Source organism: Chelonia mydas, chromosome 2, assembly GCF_015237465.2.
Source record: "Chelonia mydas isolate rCheMyd1 chromosome 2, rCheMyd1.pri.v2, whole genome shotgun sequence".
Taxonomy (NCBI): Eukaryota; Metazoa; Chordata; order Testudines; family Cheloniidae; genus Chelonia; species Chelonia mydas.
Genome location: NC_057850.1, coordinates 258,921,611 through 258,940,677, shown reverse-complemented (window position 1 = coordinate 258,940,677; position 19,067 = coordinate 258,921,611). Strand labels below are relative to the sequence as shown.

General features: G+C 44.8%; 1 protein-coding gene across 14 annotated transcripts in view; it reads left to right on the top strand.

The window, feature by feature from the left end:
* The window catches only part of LOC102935841 (KAT8 regulatory NSL complex subunit 1), a 141,979-nt gene that overhangs the window by 2,843 nt on the left and 120,069 nt on the right, over positions 1–19,067 (top strand). For 2 of the 14 annotated variants that reach the window (XM_037891364.1, XM_037891366.2), the window contains exon 3: positions 18,146–18,348. The exons of 3 other annotated variants lie outside the window; for them this stretch is intronic. Coding sequence is in view for 9 of the 11 variants with exons in the window: in XM_037891360.2 (XP_037747288.1) it covers positions 6,901–7,307 (407 nt within the window). In the remaining 2 variants the exon portion in view is untranslated. Of the gene's footprint in view, positions 1–6,584; positions 6,634–6,722; positions 7,308–18,145; positions 18,349–19,067 lie in introns of those variants that run through there. 9 more of the 14 variants (XM_037891360.2, XM_043541780.1, XM_043541778.1 and 6 more) reach the window with 7 other exon arrangements.

Here is a 19,067-nt window from a genome sequence, read left to right as displayed (position 1 = left end):
AGAGGCTGAGGGAACTGGGGTTATTTAATCTGCAGAAGAGAAGAGTGAGGGGGGATTTGATAGCAGCCTTCAACTACCTGAAGGGGGGTTTCAAAGAGGATGGAGCTAGGCTGTTCTCAGTGGTGGCAGATGACAGAACAAGAAACAATGGTCTCAAGTTGCAGTGGGGGAGGTCTAGGTTGGATATTAGGAAACACTGTTTCACTAGGAGGGTGGTGAAGCACTGGAATGGGTTACTCTAGGGAGGTGGTGGAATCTCCATCCTTAGAGGTTTTTAAGGCCCGGCATGACAAAGCCCTGGCTGGGATGATTTAGTTGGTGTTGGTCCTGCTTTGAGCAGGGGATTGGACTAGATGACCTCCTGAGGTCTCTTCAAACCCTAATATTCTATGATTCTTATCTCCCATAACTTTCATCCAACTTCACTCACAACCGAGGCAAAATCAGGCAATTCTGACTTTAGAATGCATCCAGAATGAACAAAGATGGCAGGAGTACAATGTATGGGGTGGGAAGAGAGACTTTGTGGTTTTTTGGTATTGCACTTTCATTTGTTCCTCTATCTGATTAGCAGGGAGCTTCAAATATAGCCCACTTTACACTTATTCCAGCTCTTGAATAATTATGAGAAAAATGATTGAACCAGGTTTGGTTAGGTCTGGAGACTGGGGGACGGCAGCCAAAAATATTGAATTAGGCAATATTTATCCCTCTGAGACCTCTACAGATGGGTTGTATATGAAGGAATAATGTTAATGAAGAGTGAGCACCTATCCTATGGGTTTGATTTCTGAATGCTCAGGATTTTGAGGGTAAAATAGACTGTTTGAAGTAAACTTAAGAAAAGTTACTGGTTTGGAGTGGTGTAGGAAGGGGAGCTTTACTGCTTATTAACAAAGAGGGTATAATAGGGAATTGCCAGAAGGTGCCATTATTTTAAACGTTAGGCATGTTCAGTGACCACTGCTTCTCTGTTTCCTTGAAACATGCTGGCTACAGAGTACAATATTTGCCCAAGCTTCCTTTAAAATATCTTGCAGGCTTTCAATATTTCGTTTCCAAGCATTGTTAATTTCTAAGGAGTAATTCAGAGGTACCAAAGTATGACCTGAAGTCTAAATGCAGCTCACTGTTTCTTTTTCCTTGTAACTGCAAAATGAGCACAAAGCGGATCATCTTTTTGATGATTTTTTTTTTAACTGGTGCTAACGATCACCAACAATCAACTTCTATTCCCAAAATTTCAGTACTGGGCTAGAGTAAGAAACACTTATGTCTATGTATCTTCAACACACTTACCTAAGGAAAAAAACAACAACCCCCAAAGTCATAAACGTGAAACTGAATCTAACCATAATGAATCAAGTTCCAAATACAACATAAGTAGTGAAAATAAATTAGATTTGTCTAAAAAAATCTTCAATTTTAGGTCTTCAGTGGCTATAGGCAGTGAAGTGTGTTTTGGGTGTGGGGGGGTGTGTGCGGGGAGAAGAGTGGTAGAACACTGCTTATATCTCACTTTCCTTGCCCCTTTTGGTGGCTTCTCCTCTTTCACCCCCGATCATTAAGGCTAAGATTTTGTCATTTTTAGTAAAAATCACGGACAGGTCACGGACAACAAACAAAAATTCACGGAGCCCATGACCTGTCTGTGACTTTTACTGAAATTAACTGTACAAGTTTCCTGGCAGAAATGCACAGCCACAGGGTAGGAGTACATGGCCGCGGGGTGGGGGCGCACGGCCCTAGAGGCGGCCCCCACTGCAAGCCACGGGGTTATGTGCAGAGCATATCCCTGGCTCCAGCCCTTGCTTCAGCTGAAGCAGTCACAGAGGTCCAGTAAAGTCACAGAATCCGTGACTGCCGTGACCTCCGTGACTAAATCGTAGCCTTACCGATCATCATTAGGCTTCAGATTTTTCAACCATTGAGACAAATGAGAGCAATTGACGCTATTAGGCCCTGACCCTGCAAACTGCTTTAGGTGCAGCATCGGAGTCTTCACATGTAGAACAATTTATATAATTAGGGTTTCAACACTATTATGTCAGGCTGTCTTTCAGCAGACTGTCATGTGGTCCTATATCTGGTCATTCAGGTGACTTTCTTTATAATTTTAGACTATATATTTAAACTTAACAATGAAATAATTTCAATAGAAACTCTTACAGCCACTAGAGAGGTCCTGGATGGAGTGGCAACTGAGGTCACACAGAGCTAAAATAAAATTTGTTATGGTGGCACAGTTTCTCCACCATAATCCAGGTTGCTCCAGAGTTTCCATTCTAACAGGGTTAATAAAGTTCTCTATAAACTGTATATTTTGAGTTTGAGGATTAATTTGAAAATCTTATTGTAAGTTTTTGAGGTGCTTGAAATAACAATAGCTGAGCCCCTAAATAATAGTGACCATAAAGTAGTGAAATTTACATGTCACTGACTAGGAAGAAGAAAGATAAGTTTAAAAAGGGAGACTTCAATAAAATAAGGAATCTAGTCAAAAAGGCCATGGAGTCAAAAGTAAAGAAAACAAATGCCTTAGATTTGGCACGGATGTTTGCTATATAAGGAAACAATACTCTGAGAATACATACATGCATGCCTCTGAACAAAAAGGAAGCAAAAAAGCAAGAAGTAAACCAGTATGGGTAAATTACAATGTTCAAGAGGTTACTCAAACTCAGCCAAAATCTTTCAGAATTTGGAAATCTAATTGTAGTGAAACTAATAAAAAGGAGCATAAACTAGCAGGCAATGTTAAAGACAGAAATTAGGAGGTCTAAGGTAAAATTTGAAGAGCAAATAGCTAAGGTATAAAAACAAGAAATTTTTAAAATTAATCACCAGAAAGCCTGGAAAAAAATTGAGTGTGTGGGATCACCAGGAATTAAAGGGAGCAAATAATGAAGATAAACAAATTTCACAGAAATCATTTATTTAGCTTCTCAGCATCATTCTTGATGGCAGAGAAGATGAAGGAGATATCTACTCTCTTTCGGTAATATAGATGAGGTATTATCAAAGATTGCTGCCAGAAGAGTTGATGCTGGAACAAATTGTTAAATTAAAAGCTGTAAAAATCACCAGGCACAGTTCGCACATCCAAGTATTCTGAAGGAACTTAGTTACTGAGTTGCTAACAAAAAACACTAAAAACGGCTACTGTACTGGATTATTGACAGGTAATGCTTAACTTATCTTTAAAGCATAGAAGTTACTAAGTATAAACTTGGAACTCCACTATTTCTAGTCTCACGTTTTAGAGAGAACTTCACTTTAAGCAACAAAACATGACAAGATGTGTATTGTGCTAGGGTATTACTGTACATTTCCTGATTTAAGCAGAATGCTGCAGCCTTCCAAGAAATAGCAATATATCAGTTGTATTTTCATTATAAAATAGCCTTATGCCAACACTATTAGTGATTTAAAAAAAAAAAAGAATCACTCTAAGTGTTTTTTTCTGATTATTGTATCAAGAAGACTAGTTCCCAATGAAAAATGATTTAATTTAAGATTTTACATTAATTTTGTATTTAACTTTGCCTAGAAGCAAATATGCTTCTCTTAAGGTTTCTCTGGAAAACAAAGCTTTTGACCTTCTTAAATCTCTCTTCTTCTGCCCCTTTTTCTGTTTATAAACAAGCACGACAAATGTCATCCCAGAGAGGAAACTTTTCAGAATTATAAATGCCTGAAAATAGGAGCTAGTAATGCAAGTCTTTCCTCTGCTTTGCTAGAAAATACAGTAAAAACGAATATTGAAATAGTTTTTATCCGTTTAAGTTAATAGATAATTATAAACACTAAATATTTTCCCAGAATGAAAGGCTAAGAACAACAGTTAGGAATTTAATCAGATAAGACTTATGTTATAATAATCTTTATAACCCATTATGCTAGTAGAGGAAGTTTGTCATGAGCCTCTTTTAAACCAATAAAATGTAATATAGTTTACTTTTGTACCAGTAGAACTTCAGTCAAATAAAATTGTTGTGGTCCCTTCCCAAAATAAATTTAAAAGCTTCTGATGACCGCATGTGGAAAACTTGCTTCTCCTTTGTCACAGAGTCCACTTCAAAAAGCAGGTGTTCTTTCGCTGTCTCATGACTTTTTTTTTTTTTTTAAAAGACTTTTAGGCTGTCAGTTTCTAAATGATGGCTGTTCCGATTTTCTTGATAGACTAATTTTTTCTTCTTAATTTACTTGTATTGCACCTAATTAATACTCTTATTGAACTAACTTAGTCACCTAACTGTTCAGAGTAACACTGTTTATCTGTTTAACTAAGTGTGTGGTCCCATGCAAAGGATACATGTCTGTGAGACAAACTTGAATTTTACTCGCAGTTCTGCTGCTATGTTGACTTACTGAGTCGCCTTGGACAAGCTGCTTCCCCACGGTAAAATGAGGATATTTGACTAGCTTGGTAATATGCCTTTGAGATCTATGAATGGAAAGCTTTTGTTATGCTCAGTGTTTATGGCTTTAATTTTCATGTTTGCTCTAGGGTTTGTCAAATCTCCAAGTCCTCACTGTTCCTGATCAAATGTATACAATGAAAAGACCTTTTAAAGGCACTGTTTCTGTGAGTAAACCAATCTCCTACAACCCTTTCACACATACACCTGCCTTCCAGGATGTTGATCTTTCTACTGTGATCCCAGTCCATTGCCTTTATATAAACTGAATATTGGCAACCCCAGTTTAAAAAAAAAATCATGAGCTTGGCAGCAAAATTAATACATTAAAAACATTGATTTTGGTTTGTCTTGATTTTTGAACTCTCACTGCCCACCCCAAGTGTATTTGTGACAATTAGTGTTGCCATTGCTCCCAAACGTATTAAGGTAACTTTTGATCTCCATTGGAGGAGCTCTCACCCCCACATTTGCCTGTCTTCCTCAGTTGTCTATTAGTTCTGCCCCCCTCTCCCAACCTCCAGCATCAGTTCTGCCTTCCCTCCCAGCCTCACCCTCTGCTCCTCTTGCAGTTCCTGGGGCTCTTCATCCCTGTCCCAGGGTTGTTGGGGTGTTGTTTTTTTGAGGGGGGAAATGGCAGTACAGAGGCCTGCAGCAGGATCCCCTTCTTCTTCCCCTTCCAGGCTGGAGGTGGGAGCAGCTCCAGAGACTCCTCGCCTCTCTCACTCACCATTCCCAGCTCCAGTGTTGCAGGAAGGGAGAGAGGAGGAACAGAAGAGCTGCCCTGTTACCTATTGGAGGGAAGGAGGGTGCAGCCTGAGCTGTTGGGCTCAACTGTTCTCAGTTTCCCTCCTATGAGACTTGTCAGCTCCTGGAGGGTGGGGAGCTCTACTAGCTTCTTGCAGCAGCTCCCTATGGCTTCTCTTCCTCCAGAGGCGGGGCAGTGGGGAAAGCAGCCATATAAGGGGGCTTCCTCAAGATAGAAGTGAAATATGTGAGAGGAGCTGGAGCTTTTTAGAATGATTGAGACTCCGGCCAAAGTCACCAGTGTTGCAAAGAAATTGGGAGAGTTGGCAACAATGAAACTGAAAATAGTGCACGACCCTGAGTTGCCCAGGTGGCAAGTCCCAGAGAGTATTCCTAGGTAGTTGCTGAACCTGGATGTTTGGTTTGTTGGCTGGATAAAAAGTCAGTTGATGACTGAGGTTGGGCTTGTGTTTGAAGCACAGAGAGAAATGTGTGGTACTCTAACACCAATATCCTGCTCTTATGTCTGCTTGTAAATAGAGAAGGAAGAGAAACTGTCAGGGTCTCTGTAGCACAAAGCTAGCTGCTTTGCTTTTATACAATCATGAAGTGCTTAAAGTGTGTATGGGGGGGGCTATAAAGATGTGGGAGCAACAACAGCTTGGGTAAGACCGTGCTTAAAGTACATTACCTTAGAGAGACAGTTCTGTTTTTTAGAGTAGCAGCCGTGTTAGTCTGTATCCGCAAAAAGAACAGGAGTACTTGTGGCACCTTAGAGACTAACCAATTTGTTTGAGCATAGCTGTAGCTCAAGAAAGCTTATGCTCAGATAAATTGGTTAGTCTCTAAAGTGCCACAAATACTCCTTTTCTTTTTGAGCATAAGCTTTCTTGGGACCCCTTGCCATCTTTACCTTAAAGCACTGGAATCGTGCTAATCCCTTTTTGCTGCTCTGCTTGCATTCAGGGCATGGAGCAAAGGTGAAGCCCCAGGGCCTGGTTGACTTCCTTGCAGAGGTGAGGAATTAGGTTGGCTGTGTAGCCCCTCCACTGGGGAAAGCAGCAAGTGTTAATGATACCACGGGAGGGCAGTCAGCGCCCCCTTTTCGCCGTCCAGCTTTATATCTCCTCGGCTGTACCTACTTGGCGGGATGGGGGGAAATAATACTTGCGATTGGTACAGCGTGCTGTCCATTTCTCCTTCATTATGTGGCTGAAGGAGATGTCTACTCTGATTGGATAGAATTCCCCCAGTGAAGGAGAGTATATGGGGTGGCGGAGATAGTAGCAGAAGAACCAATCAGAACAGAGTGGAGGTGACCCCCGCACCCCCCGTGAGACTAGAGTTGTTGACTGCGACAGCCCGGTGCAGGCGCAGATACAATGAAAAGAGGAAGACGGCGTCTCCGAGTGCGCTTGCGTAGAGTGGAGAGTGTGGGGACGGCGCCATGAGTGGAGACGATGGGGTTGGTGTGCGCATGTGCTGGGCCGGCGGGGGAGGGGATGGGAGCGGTCTGCCTGCGTGGGGCGGAGGGCCGTGTATATGCGCGTGCGCGCGGTGGTGGGGCTGACTGGGCGCCCTGACAGAGGCGGCGCCCTGGGCGCTGTATTGTCCGGGCTCGGCCGTGGGGAGGCGGCTGTGGAGGGAAAGAGGAGCCCGCCAGAACCTGCTGCTCCTATGGAGAGCCCGGGCCCCCCGTGAGGCGTCGCTCTCGGTCCCGTTCGGTCCCCGCATGGCGGCGGCCATGGCCCCAGCGCTCCCCGAGCCGCCCTCCGAGGTGCCCCCGGACAGGGAGGCAGCGGCGCGGGGCCGCCAGGCAGCGCTGTGGGGACGGGCGCGCAGCCTGTGCCGGAGGCTGCGGGCGCTGCAGGCTCAGCAGGTGGAGCGGCACGTTCGGCAGCAGCTGGCCGGGCTGGTGCGGTACATGGGGCGGGCGGCTCCCGCCGGCCTCCCTCGCGTCCTGGGGCCTGACCTGCGGCAGCTGGCGGCCAGCACCACCGCCAGGCTCCAGGCCGCCCAGGGGGCTTGTGACTCGGACGCCACCGACAGTAGCAGCAGTGGCGGCTCTAGCTGCGGTTCCGGGGGGGAGACTGATAGCGAAAGCCCGGAGGAGGAGCGACCCGTACCGGCCCCTGCAACGTGAGTAACGGGGGCTGCTTTGTGGCGGGTGGGGGCGGTTACCGGACCGGGGCTGAGAGCTACGAAGTTACCCGCCCTTCTCGCACTTGGGGCCTGAGGGAAGTGGCGGGGTCATCCCGGCGCGTGGGCTTCTCTCCCGTAGCTGTGGCGAGAGTTTTCCTGAGGTGGATTTAAAGTGCTGTGAGTCACTTGGCGCTTCTCTGCCGTGCGCGCTGCAAAACCCTTCCTGGTGGGAAGGAGATGCTGTGACAACCGCAGCGACGTGAAAGCCGCCGCCGCCGCCTGAACTGCTCACAGCAAAGCCTAACTCCGCATCTCCTTCTCCGAGACTGGAATCTGCGTCGCCAACTTCTCCACGGCTTCCCGCCCCACCCGCTATCAGTCAGACTTATAACCTTGAGGTTACCGGCTCCTCCTTTAAACTCTATCACCAGATGTGCGCATTCATACAACTCACCGCTTCCTTACTGATCCTGCTCTCAGAACGCTGATTCTGGCCACGTTCTCTCACATGAGTGAATAAATAAATGCTTTGTCATAACGAGCGTTTCCCTTAAGTACCTTATCCATAGTTTCAGATTTAAGTTTTCAAACAAACTAACCCACTTCATGCTTATTTTTGTAGAATTGCTTCAGTATTATAGTGGTTTTGGCTGGGTTTTCTGAGTAACTAGCATATATAATTTAGTTATCCAATTTATTTAATCTAATTTTCCATTTTCAGGTAAAATAAAACATTGGGCAAAAAGAACATGAAGTATGAATTTTCGGTAATAGAGTGTAATAAATAGGTTTTGTAATAAATGCACTGAGCTAGAGGGAGATCTTGGTTCAGTGACTGGTTCTGCCATAGATTTCTTGTGAGAGCTTTGGTGTCACTATTTGCCTCATTTTACCTAATTTAAATGCAGATACTTTCCTATCTCATAAGGTTGTTGTGACATTCTTGAATACTATCCTGATAAGTGTTCTATCAAAACCTAGATAGAATCATAAGGATGCTTTCTTGAGGCAAGGGACAGTACAGTAACCAACATCTTAAGACCATCACATAGGGCTTTTGAATACTTTTTTTAGGCCAAAACAGTCTCTTCAGATTGTAAATTTATGTGTTATCAGTAATCTGAGAATTAGAATTTCTGGTTTGTGGTGTTTATATTGTAATGTATAGATGACTTTATAGAGGAGAACTGATTTGTTTAAAATATCATTGAATTATTTTCCATAGTGCTAGTAGAATGTGTGTCTCTTCACAGGTTTCAGAGTAGCAGCCGTGTTTGTCTGTATCCGCAAAAAGAAAAGGAGTACTTGTGGCACCTTAGAGACTAACAAATTTATTAGAGCATAAGCTATCGTGAGCTACAGCTCACTTCATGATGATCACACGGTATGCATCCGATGAAGTGAGCTGTAGCTCACGAAAGCATATGCTCTAATAAATTTGTTAGTCTCTAAAGTGCCACAAGTACTCCTTTTTCTTTTTGTCTCTTCACAGACATTCAGGGCGAGGAGTTCCCTGCCTAAAGAAGCATAATAGTTGGAAAAGATCAAAAACAGGCCATGATTTGTGGGGTGAAAAGTACAAAAGGGAAAGAAACAAAGAGAACCTTCCTGTTTAAAATAAATAAATAAAAATTGCCCCTTTCTGAAGCTCTCAGTTCCTTTTGAGCATGGAGATCTTGAAAGACCACTATCCTTGTCAACAAACAACTTTCAGCATAGTGAAATTGGGATTTTTTTGGACGTATATTACAAATTAAAACCACCAAGTTTTTCATACTGTTAATTTAGTAATTAATTGGCTTTAATAGAGGTCATATGTGTGCTTTGAAAGTATTGCATATTTATTACAAGCTATTATTTTTGCTTTCTAGGGAGGAAGTGACTAACAGGCTGGACAGTTGCTTAGTTTGGCATGTAGAACCTAAGATGCAAACAACAGTTGTAGGATGCATTTGGAGCACTCAGCAAAGTTTCAATATTATGTAATCTATCCTGTGAAGAAGTGACTCTGAAAAAAGTATCATGGTGGATAATCAACTAAACATGAGTTCCCAGCTCACTGCTGTAGCCAAAAGGGCTAATACAGTCCTTGAGTGCATAAACAGGAATTTCGAGTAGGAATAGAAGGGTTATCTTTCTTCGGTGTCCACAATTCAGAAAGGGTGGTGATAAATGGGAGAGGGTTCAGAGCAGAGCCGTGAGAATGATTAAAGGATTAGAAAATCTGCCTTACAGTGACAGACTCAGGGAGCTCAGTTTCTTTAGCTTAACAAAAAGAAGGTGAAGGGGTGACTTGATTACATTCTGTAAGTACCTCCATGGGGAACAAATATTTAATAAGGGTCTCTTCAATCTACCAGAGAAAGGTATAATCCCCAATTCTGTGGCTGGAACTTGAAGCCAGACAAATTCAGATTGGAAATAAGGCAGAAATTTTTGAGAGAGTAAGTAACCATTGTTCCAGTTTACCAAGGTGTGTGGTAGATTCTATAACTGGATATTTTCCTGGAAGTTATTTTAGGAATATTCTAGGAATTATTTTGGGAGCATTGTGTGGCCTGTGTTGTATAGGAGGTCAGAGTAGATTGGGATAGGCAAACTATGGCCTGGGAGCCCCATCCAGCCCTCCAGATGTTTTAATCCGGCTCTTGAGCTCCCGCTGGGTAGCACAGTTGGGGGCTTGCCCCACTCCACACAGCTCCCAGAAGCAGTGGCATGTCCTCCCCCCCCCCCCCCCCCCGGCTCCTACCCAGAGGGGTAGCCACAGGGTTCCGCACACAGCCCCCCGCACACTGCCCCTGCAGCTCCCATTGGCCGGGAACCGTGACCAATGGGAGCTGCAGGGGCGGCACCTGCAGACAGGGCAGCACGCAGAGCCGCCTGGCCGTGCCTCCATGTAGGAGCCAGAGGGGGGACATGCTGCTGCTTCTGGGAGTCGCTTGAGGTAGGCGCTGCCCAGAGCCTGCACCCCCGACCCCCTGCCACAACCCTGATCCCCCTCCCACCCTCCAAACCCCTCAATCCTAGCCCAGAGCACCCTCCTGCACCCTCAAGCCTTCATGCCCATCCCCACCCCAGAGCCCGCACCCAACCACCCCTTCCCGCACCCTGAATTCCTCATTTCTGGCCCCATCCGGATCCCGCACCCCAACCACGAATTTCTTGAGCATTTATGGCCTCCCATACAATTTCAGTACCCAGATGTGGCCGTGGGGCGAAAAAGTTTGCCCACCCCTGAACTAGATGATCACAGTGGTCCCTTCTGATTTTGGAATCTGTGAATCTATGATAATGATATTGATCATTTACTGATCAGAGCACAAAACTTGGAGACAGGTAATCTTGATTCTGTTCCTATCACTGACACAGTTGGACTATAGCAGAGTAACTTAAATATATGTGTCAGTTTCCCCTGTCAATTAGGGCTTACTGATAGTCAAGTGTGTCTTAGGGCTGTAATTAACCTTTAAGTACTTTGAGATGGTTGGAAGAGAGGGCTCTTTTTAACTGCAGATTTTTATGATGCACATAATCCTACAGATTAGGCTGCATCATCCGTCTCTTGAATGATCCTCTTCCTTATGTTTATTTTCCAGTTATCTAGTGAGGTGAGTATTCTATTTCCCCCTGTGGTAATTTATTAGCTAGAAGTGGATGGAAGGGAATCATTGTTGAGAGGCAGCATCCTTCTAGAAAGCAGTCTCCACCCTCCATCCGCCACATAGAGGATGCTAAGATTCTTACTAGGGTGCTGCACCTCTGTCCTGCTCAGCAGTTTAATCTTCATTATAAGCCTCTGATTAGTAGGTGTCTGATAATATCACAGTCCTGATTCTGCCTAGCACAGGGGTGGGCAAACTACGGCCCGCGGGCTGGATCCAGCCCTCAAGCTCCCGCTGGGGAGCGGGAGCTGGGGCTTGCCCTGCTCCGGTGCTCCAGCCGGGGAGCAGGGTCAGGGTCAGGGGACTCGCCACACAGCTCCTGGAAGCCGTGGTGTGGCCCTGCTCCAGCTGGGGCGCAGGGTTGGGAGAAGCACTATGTGGCCTCCAGAAGCCACGGCATGGCCCCATTCTGGCACTCCAGCCAGAGGGCAGGATCGGGGGCTGCTCCACGCAGCTCCTGGAATCTGTCCCGCAGCTCCACTCCTGTACACCTGCGCTCCGGCCTGTACATGCTCCAATGGATGGGGCAGCATGTAGAGCCGCCTGGCTGCACTTCCGCATAGGAGCCAGAGAAGGGACATGCTGCTGCTTCCAGGAGCCGCTTGAGGTAAGCGCCATTGGGAGCCTGCACCCCTGAGCCTCTCCCCACCCCTTGCCCTAGCCCTGATCCCCCTCCCACCCTCTGAACCCCTCGATCCCAGCCCGCAGCACCCTCCTGCTCCCCAAACCTTTCATCCCCAGCCCCACCCCAGAGCCCGCACTCCCAGCCAGAGCCTGCACCACTTTCCACACCCCTACCCCAGCCCTGATCCCCCTCCTGCCCTCCAAACCCCTCGGTCCTAGCCCAGAGCACCCTCCTACACCCAAAACTCCTCATCCCCAGCCCCACCACAGAGCCTACCCCACCGCAACCCGGACCCCTCAGACTTCCCCATCCCAGCCTGGAGCCCCCTCCCGCACACTGAACTCCTCATTTCTGGTCCCACCCCAGAGCCAGCACCCCCAACCAGAGCCCAACCCCAATTTTGTGAGCATTCATGGCCCGCCATACAATTTCTATTCCCAGATGTGGCCCTCGGTCCAAAAAGTTTGCCCATCCCTGACCTAGCAGAACTCCTTGGCTGTTATGAGGAGGGGGGAATCTTTGATATTCCGTCCTTTCTAGCCTATGTCCATGACTCTTTCAGTGAACATCTCCAATTGTCTCAGTTGATCCTCTGAGGTTTCACAAGTATCAGCAAAGTGAAATTGACCTGATTGTTTGTCAGTTTCCCTGCACTTCTCAGAACTGCCTAGCAGCAGTGATAAATAAGTTATGACAAGCACTAGAAAGCTATTCATGTGAGTTAAGAGGACCCAAATAAAGAAGTCTGGAAGAGGCAGAGCAATAGATGGAGAGCTTCATCTGCTAGGAGGTTAAGGAAGGGGCTGAATAGAGCACCCTTGCCCAAGAAGTCAGGCCTTCTGGGGGCCGGGAGGCTTTTCCCTCCTAGTGGGTAGGGGATCTTCAAAACAGATGACTTAATAACCAGAAGTAGATATAAAAGAACTCCTGAGCAAAGGCCCAGGATCAGAACCTTGGTGGAAATTCCAGGGTTCTTCCCACCAGCTTTTTGGTTGGCAGAGGTGGTGCTGCGCTGCTTACCCTCCCTGGAGAGGTGGGGCTTATGTTTCATATCAGCCTCTGGGTAGTCGGTGTCTGCAAAGCTTTTAATCTCTGGGGATTTGCTGTATTTGAAGTGATATTCCATGTTAGTTTTGTTTCCCTCTTGATGCATACAGTGCATCTCCTTTTGAACCTAATTTTGTATTGCGTTTTTTTTTGTGTGCTGAAAAACTTTAGGAGACTATGGTGTGGAGGTAGTACATGCTCTAACGTTGCCTTTGTAGTAAAATTATTTTAAAATATTTTCTTTTTGTTGAAAGAAATAAACACTTAACTAATCCTTGAAGCTGTCAACAAATATGGACAAGGGTGATCCAGTGGATATAGTGTACTGGAACATTCAGAAAGGTCACTTATCAAAGGCTCTTTAGCAAAGTAAGAAGTCATGAGATAAAAGGGAAGGTCCTCTCATGGATTAGTAACTGGTTAAAAGACAGAAAACAAAGGGTTGGAATAAATGGTCATTTTTCACAGTGGAAAGAGGTGCTGGGACCAGTGCTGTTCAACAAACTCATAAATGATCTGGAAAAGGGGGTAAACAGTGCAGTGGTAAACTTTGCAGATGATACAAAATTACTCAAGGTAGTTAAGTCCAAACTAACTGAAGAGTTACAAAGGGCTCTCACAAAACTGGGGGACCAGGTAACAAAATGGCAGATGAAATTCATTGTTGATAAATGCAAAGTAATGCACACTGGGAAAATAATCCGACCTATACATACAAAATGATTAGGACTAAATTAGCTGTTATCACTCAAGGAAAAGATCTTGGATTCATCAAGGATCGTTCTCTGAAAACATCTGCTCAGTGTGCAGTGACCATCAAAAAAGCGAACAATGTTAGGAACCACTAGGAAAGGAATAGATAGCACAGAAAATAAAATGCCACTATAGAAATCCATGGTCCTCCCACACCTTGAATACTGCATGCAGTTGGTTTGCCCCATCTCAAAAAAGATATATTAGAACTGGAAAACATACAGAGAAAGATAACAAAAATGAAATAGCTTCCATTTGAAAGAGATGAAAGATTGGGATTGTTCAGGTTGGAGAAAAGATGAGGCTGAGTGGGGGATACAGTAGAGGTCTATAAAATCATGAGTTGTATGAAGAAAGTGAATACAGGAGTGTTGTTTACTCCGCCACTTAACACAAGAACCACGGGTCACCCAATGAAATTAATAGGCAGCAGGTTTAAAACAAACATAAGGAAGTATTTCACACAATGTAAATTGTAGAACTCATTGCCTTTGGGATATTGTGAAAGCTAAAAGTATACCTGGGTTCAACAAAGAATTAGGCCTTGTCTACACTACAAAGTTTTGTCGACAAATAAATAAAACCACCCTGATGATAGACATAAGGCTTTTTGTGCAAAATTTTTGTGGACAAAGTGCCAGAGTAGACACCACACTGGATTTTATTGCTTTAATTGGCCTCCAGGAGGTGTCCCACAATGCCCATTGTGTCTGCTCTGGTCAACAGTTTGAACTCCACTGCCCTACAGCCAGGTAAACAACCATCTGGCCCTCCACCTTAGAAGCCTGGGAATTTTTGAAATTCCATTTTCTGTTTGCTTGGGGTGGAGAGGTCTGATCACATCTTCCCAGGTGATCATGGCAGGTTATTGCAGCAAACGCTCTCCAGCTTGCACCACTGTGGAGCTGTTGAATCTGATCAGTATATGGGGAGAGGAGGCTGTGCAATCCCAGCTGTGCTTGAGCTATAGGAATTGGGATGCCTACAGGCACACTTCTCAAGACTTTTGTGAAAAGAGCTATTATCGGGGGACACTGTAGTGCAGAGTGAAGATAATGGAGCTGAGGCAAGCATACCATTAGGTGAGGGAGGTGAACCCTCACTCTGGTGCTGTACCTAAGACCTGCTAGCTCTATAAGGAGGTGGACACTATCCTCAGTGGCAACCCCACCGCCAAGAGCCCCGTGGATACTTCGGCGGGTCTCTGAATATTATCCTCATTGAGGTCTAACTTGCCATAAAAGCATTGCCAGCACACCTTTAATCTGCCAGAGGCACATTCCACGGTCATCCAGCACCTACTCGGCCTGTTGTTGAACTGCTCCTTACTGCTATCCAGGTTTCCCATGTAAGATTTCATGAGCCATGGCTGTAAGGGGTACGCCAGGTGCCCAGGATCACTATGGGCATATCAATATCCCCCACTGTAATCTTCTGGTCTGGAAAGAAAGTCCCCGCTTGTAGCTTTCTATACAGGCTGGTGTTCCTGAAGATGCATGCGTCATGCACCTTTCAGGACTACTCTGCATTGATATCAGTGAAACGCCCAGGGTGATCCACAAGCGCCTGCAACACCATGGAGAAGTACCCCTTCCTATTGATGTACTTGGTCACAAGATGTTCTGGTGCCAAAATTGTAATGTGTGTGCCATCTATAGCCCCTCCACATTTAAGGAAACCCATCTTTGCAAAGCCTTCCACTATTTCACGCGCATTTCCCAGAGTCACGGTCCTTCATAGCAGGATGCGATTTATTGCCTTGCACACTTACGTTAATGCATCCCCAGTGGCTGACTTCTCAACTCCAAACTGATTCGTGACCGACCAGTTGCAGTCTGGAGTCACCAGCTTCCACACAGTGTGCCACACGCTTCTCTAACAATAGGGCAGTTCTCGTTCTGGTGTCCTTGCATCGCAGTGTTGGGGTGAGCTCCGCCCACAGTTCCAGGAGGGTGGCTTTCCACATCAGAAAGGTCTATAGCCGCTGCTCGTCATCCCACACCTGTCTGATGATGTGATCCCATCGTTTAGTGCTTGTTTCCCGAGCCCAAAAGCAACCCTCTGCAGCTGTTCTGAGAATGCCAAAAGCAATCTGAAGTTGCTCTTATCCATATTACACAGCATGTCAGGCATCTGGGAGTCATCTTCAGTTAGGAACTTCGTGATTAACTGCACTGCCATCCGCAGTGTCTTCATGACAGTTATCGGAGCATAGGAGAGCAGTGCGGAATTCCTTCTCACAAAAATGCCGGGGTGCACAGCAAAGTAGGGCCATTTGAAAAATGCCATGAAAGAAAGCTGGAAGCCTGTGGAATGCTGGGACAGAAAGCAGTGCATCACAGGACACTGAGCCCGGTCCCAAGATGCGCTGCAATCCGCTCCGTTATCCCACAAGATATAACGGCAGAAGGTGTCAAGCTGGACTGTGGGATAGGTAGTCACAGTGTACTGCTCATACTGTCGATGCTAGTACCCCAAGTGTGGACGCGCTTTGCTAACAGAGTAAGTGTGAACTGCAATACCAATATTTATTATAGTTCTTTTTGAGTGTCGGCATGACTTCTATCAACAAAACTCTGTAATGTAGACAAGACCTTAGATATGTTGAAGGAGGATAGGTCCATCAATGGCTATTTAGCCATGATGTGGTTGTGTCTCTGTATGTTCCTAAACTTCTGACTGCTAGAAGCTGGGACTGGATGAACGTATGGCTCACTCGATAAATTGCCCTGTTCTTTTCACTCCCTCTGAAACAGCTGGCACCAGTCACTATCAGAAGACCGGATACTGGGCTACATGGACCATTGCTCTGACCCAGTATGGCCGTTCTTACATTTTTAATTCTGCTTTTGCCAAAAACAGTATTTTCAATATTACTTAAGGCTGTGAGATCAAGTTAGGCCATGCCAAAGTTAAGGCTGCCTAGGCAAATTTATTTTGCCCTTCTTGTGTGTATGTGTTATGATACTCTGTAACTATATGATCACACATTTTTTTTCCCCACAGGACCTCTCTCATTCAGTACATAGGAAGGATAGTGTTTATTTGAGGAGCAACTATTCAACATTTTGTTTTATCATAGTCTTCCAGAGTTTGGCCCCATGCCTTATTTAGTGCACACTATACGACTATTTCCATGTTGGTTTTTTGATGTTTGTTAGTAGCTGTGTGTTTCATAAATACTAACTTATTTTCAAAACATGCCTGTTACATGAGATGAAGTAGCTGCATTCTGCAGCTGGAGAACCGATGCACTGAGAAATTAGTGGACACCTTTGATCTTAAGTTTGGGTGCCCAATTTGAGAGGCTGAGGGCTTCATATTTTTCAGAGTATGTAGCATTATATAACACTTTCTATGTTCGGAGCACATCTCCATTTGGCTTCAGATGCAGCTATACAATGCTTAACATTTCTGCAGATTAGACCCCATGGTCTAGAGTTGGGCACCCAGAAAATGAGATTGCTTTAACCATGAAAACAGCCTTTCTCTTCATGCCGTCCTTTGCCTCCTGCACTAAACACATTTCAGCTTCAGCCGCAAATGAGACAGGGGTTGTACCAACAGCCTCTTTCAGTGCATAATCCTGATTCATTCCTAGAGCATGGTACTTTCTGTGCACTGAATGAGGCAAAGATCTTATGGCAAAAACAGTCACGTAATTAGGACTGCATAATAATGCATACACACAGGGGTGTCGAATTAGGTTTGCACATGCAGTGTTAATTCTGGCATTTCATAACTTGAGTACTTGAATTTACCATCTTAACATTCTATTAATATATGCTTTTGTATGTAATTCTCTGGTGTGGTGTGTGTGTGTGTTGTTTTTTAAACTAAACTTAATGGAATGTTTTGTGTGGAATCATTGACACCCTTTTTTTTTTTTTTGGTCCATCGGATGTGATGAAACTTTTAAATCCATAGCACAACCACTTGGGTAACAGAGTAACTGATGGCTGTAGTAGTTTCACATAAAGGCAGATGACCAGCCACTAGATGAGGATGAGACCCACATATAGCAGTTAGTTTCACAGATATTTGCTGACAGAGGAATGTTGAGACTGGAATCTTGAATTCTGTTCTGGAGAGGGGTGTCTCTAGTGGTCATAGTTTCTTGTGCATTATCTCCCTCCCTAATCCTGATACCCTTCTGCCCTTGTTCCATACTAGATGATCACAATGGTCCCTTCTGGCCATGGAATGTATGAATCTGTCTGTCAACACCGCTCTGCTCTCAAGTCTTCATGGCTATCCTGTCCTGGGCTTCTCATCTAACGTCTCTCCCCCGGCCCCTTTCCACTGGTTTCCAGTACCATCTTTTTGCCAAGTCAGTCCCAATCATTCCCCCCTCCACCCTTTCAGCACCTTGTCTCCTCCCAGTCTCTCTATGCACAGCCCCTGCCAGGCATAGTCTTCTCTCTTCTCCACTCTGATTGCTTGTCTTTGCATGTGCCACCCCTCCTCCAGCTCTTGTTCCCTCCATATTCAAGTCATGTTGTGTCTTCCTCCACCCTGTCCGGGTGTCAGCAGAAAGATAATTAAGAAAGTTTTGTACCCGGTGCAATGACCCCCAGCAGTCCGGAACAGCGATTGTAAAGTAATTCCTGCTCAGCCGCAGGATGGAGCATTCCCAGTACAGATAATCTCTGGATAATTTAGCTGCCAAACTCTTAAGTCTGCTGAACACGTGCAAACTGAGACTTTTTCAAAGGCTGATAACTGCCAAATTTGGACTTTTTTCACAGGAACAGGAAAAGGCACATCCCTGATAAAAAAGCATCTTATAATGGGAAGTATCAAGCAACCTGAACTCTAGGAGGAGCTGGTAATGCCACCTATAATGTGACTGAAAATGGCACATTCTCAGTCAGTCGTATGATTACTAGTGATGTAAAGTGCCTTAAGCGCAATGTGTCTGTCTGCAGATACCAGTGAAGCAATCTCAAAGGTAATTTTAAGAAATTCCTCTGAGGGTACTGAGTGGGGGAAAAAAGCTGGGGGTGCGATATTCAGCAGTCCTTAGCTGGTGGCTTTAAATGGACACAACTTATAAAAGATTTGCAATATTTTTTCCAATTTCACATGAGAATTTGTTACTAAAACAGATGCTAACAATCTCTCTTCTTGGTGTGTGCTTTGTATTTATGAGAGAGGGTGCATGTAGTCAGTTTTGATTTCTGTATCAAGTCAGATTTACAGTGTTACTTTCTTACACTCTTGAGAGGCTGTAAACATGTAGATGAGCTCTGAAAACAAAGTTGACTTAGTTGCTGCTCTGTAATAAACTTACGAATTTCAAAATATTAATATAGCATTGTAGAGATTTATTTTAATGGAGGACCTTTTAAATGGATAATTAAATTGAAATTTTAAAATACAATTCACTCTTTTCTTGACTGGGAATTTACATAGGGATATGACAAATCTGAATGAGTCTGTGTACTAAAGTAATGGTTGCTATTGTCTGCATATATTTGATATTAATTCATTGTTTTTAGGGACAAAATCTCTTCCATATCAGGATTGTGTCACTCTGAGTCACTACTCTAAGTACAGTGAGCAAAACTAATTAGCTGATAGGAATTTGTATGCTTCTCTGTTTGTTCATACTTTGAAGCCTTATTGCCAGCTAGCTATGCCTGCAGGGAAACTGATTTTCTAGCTCTG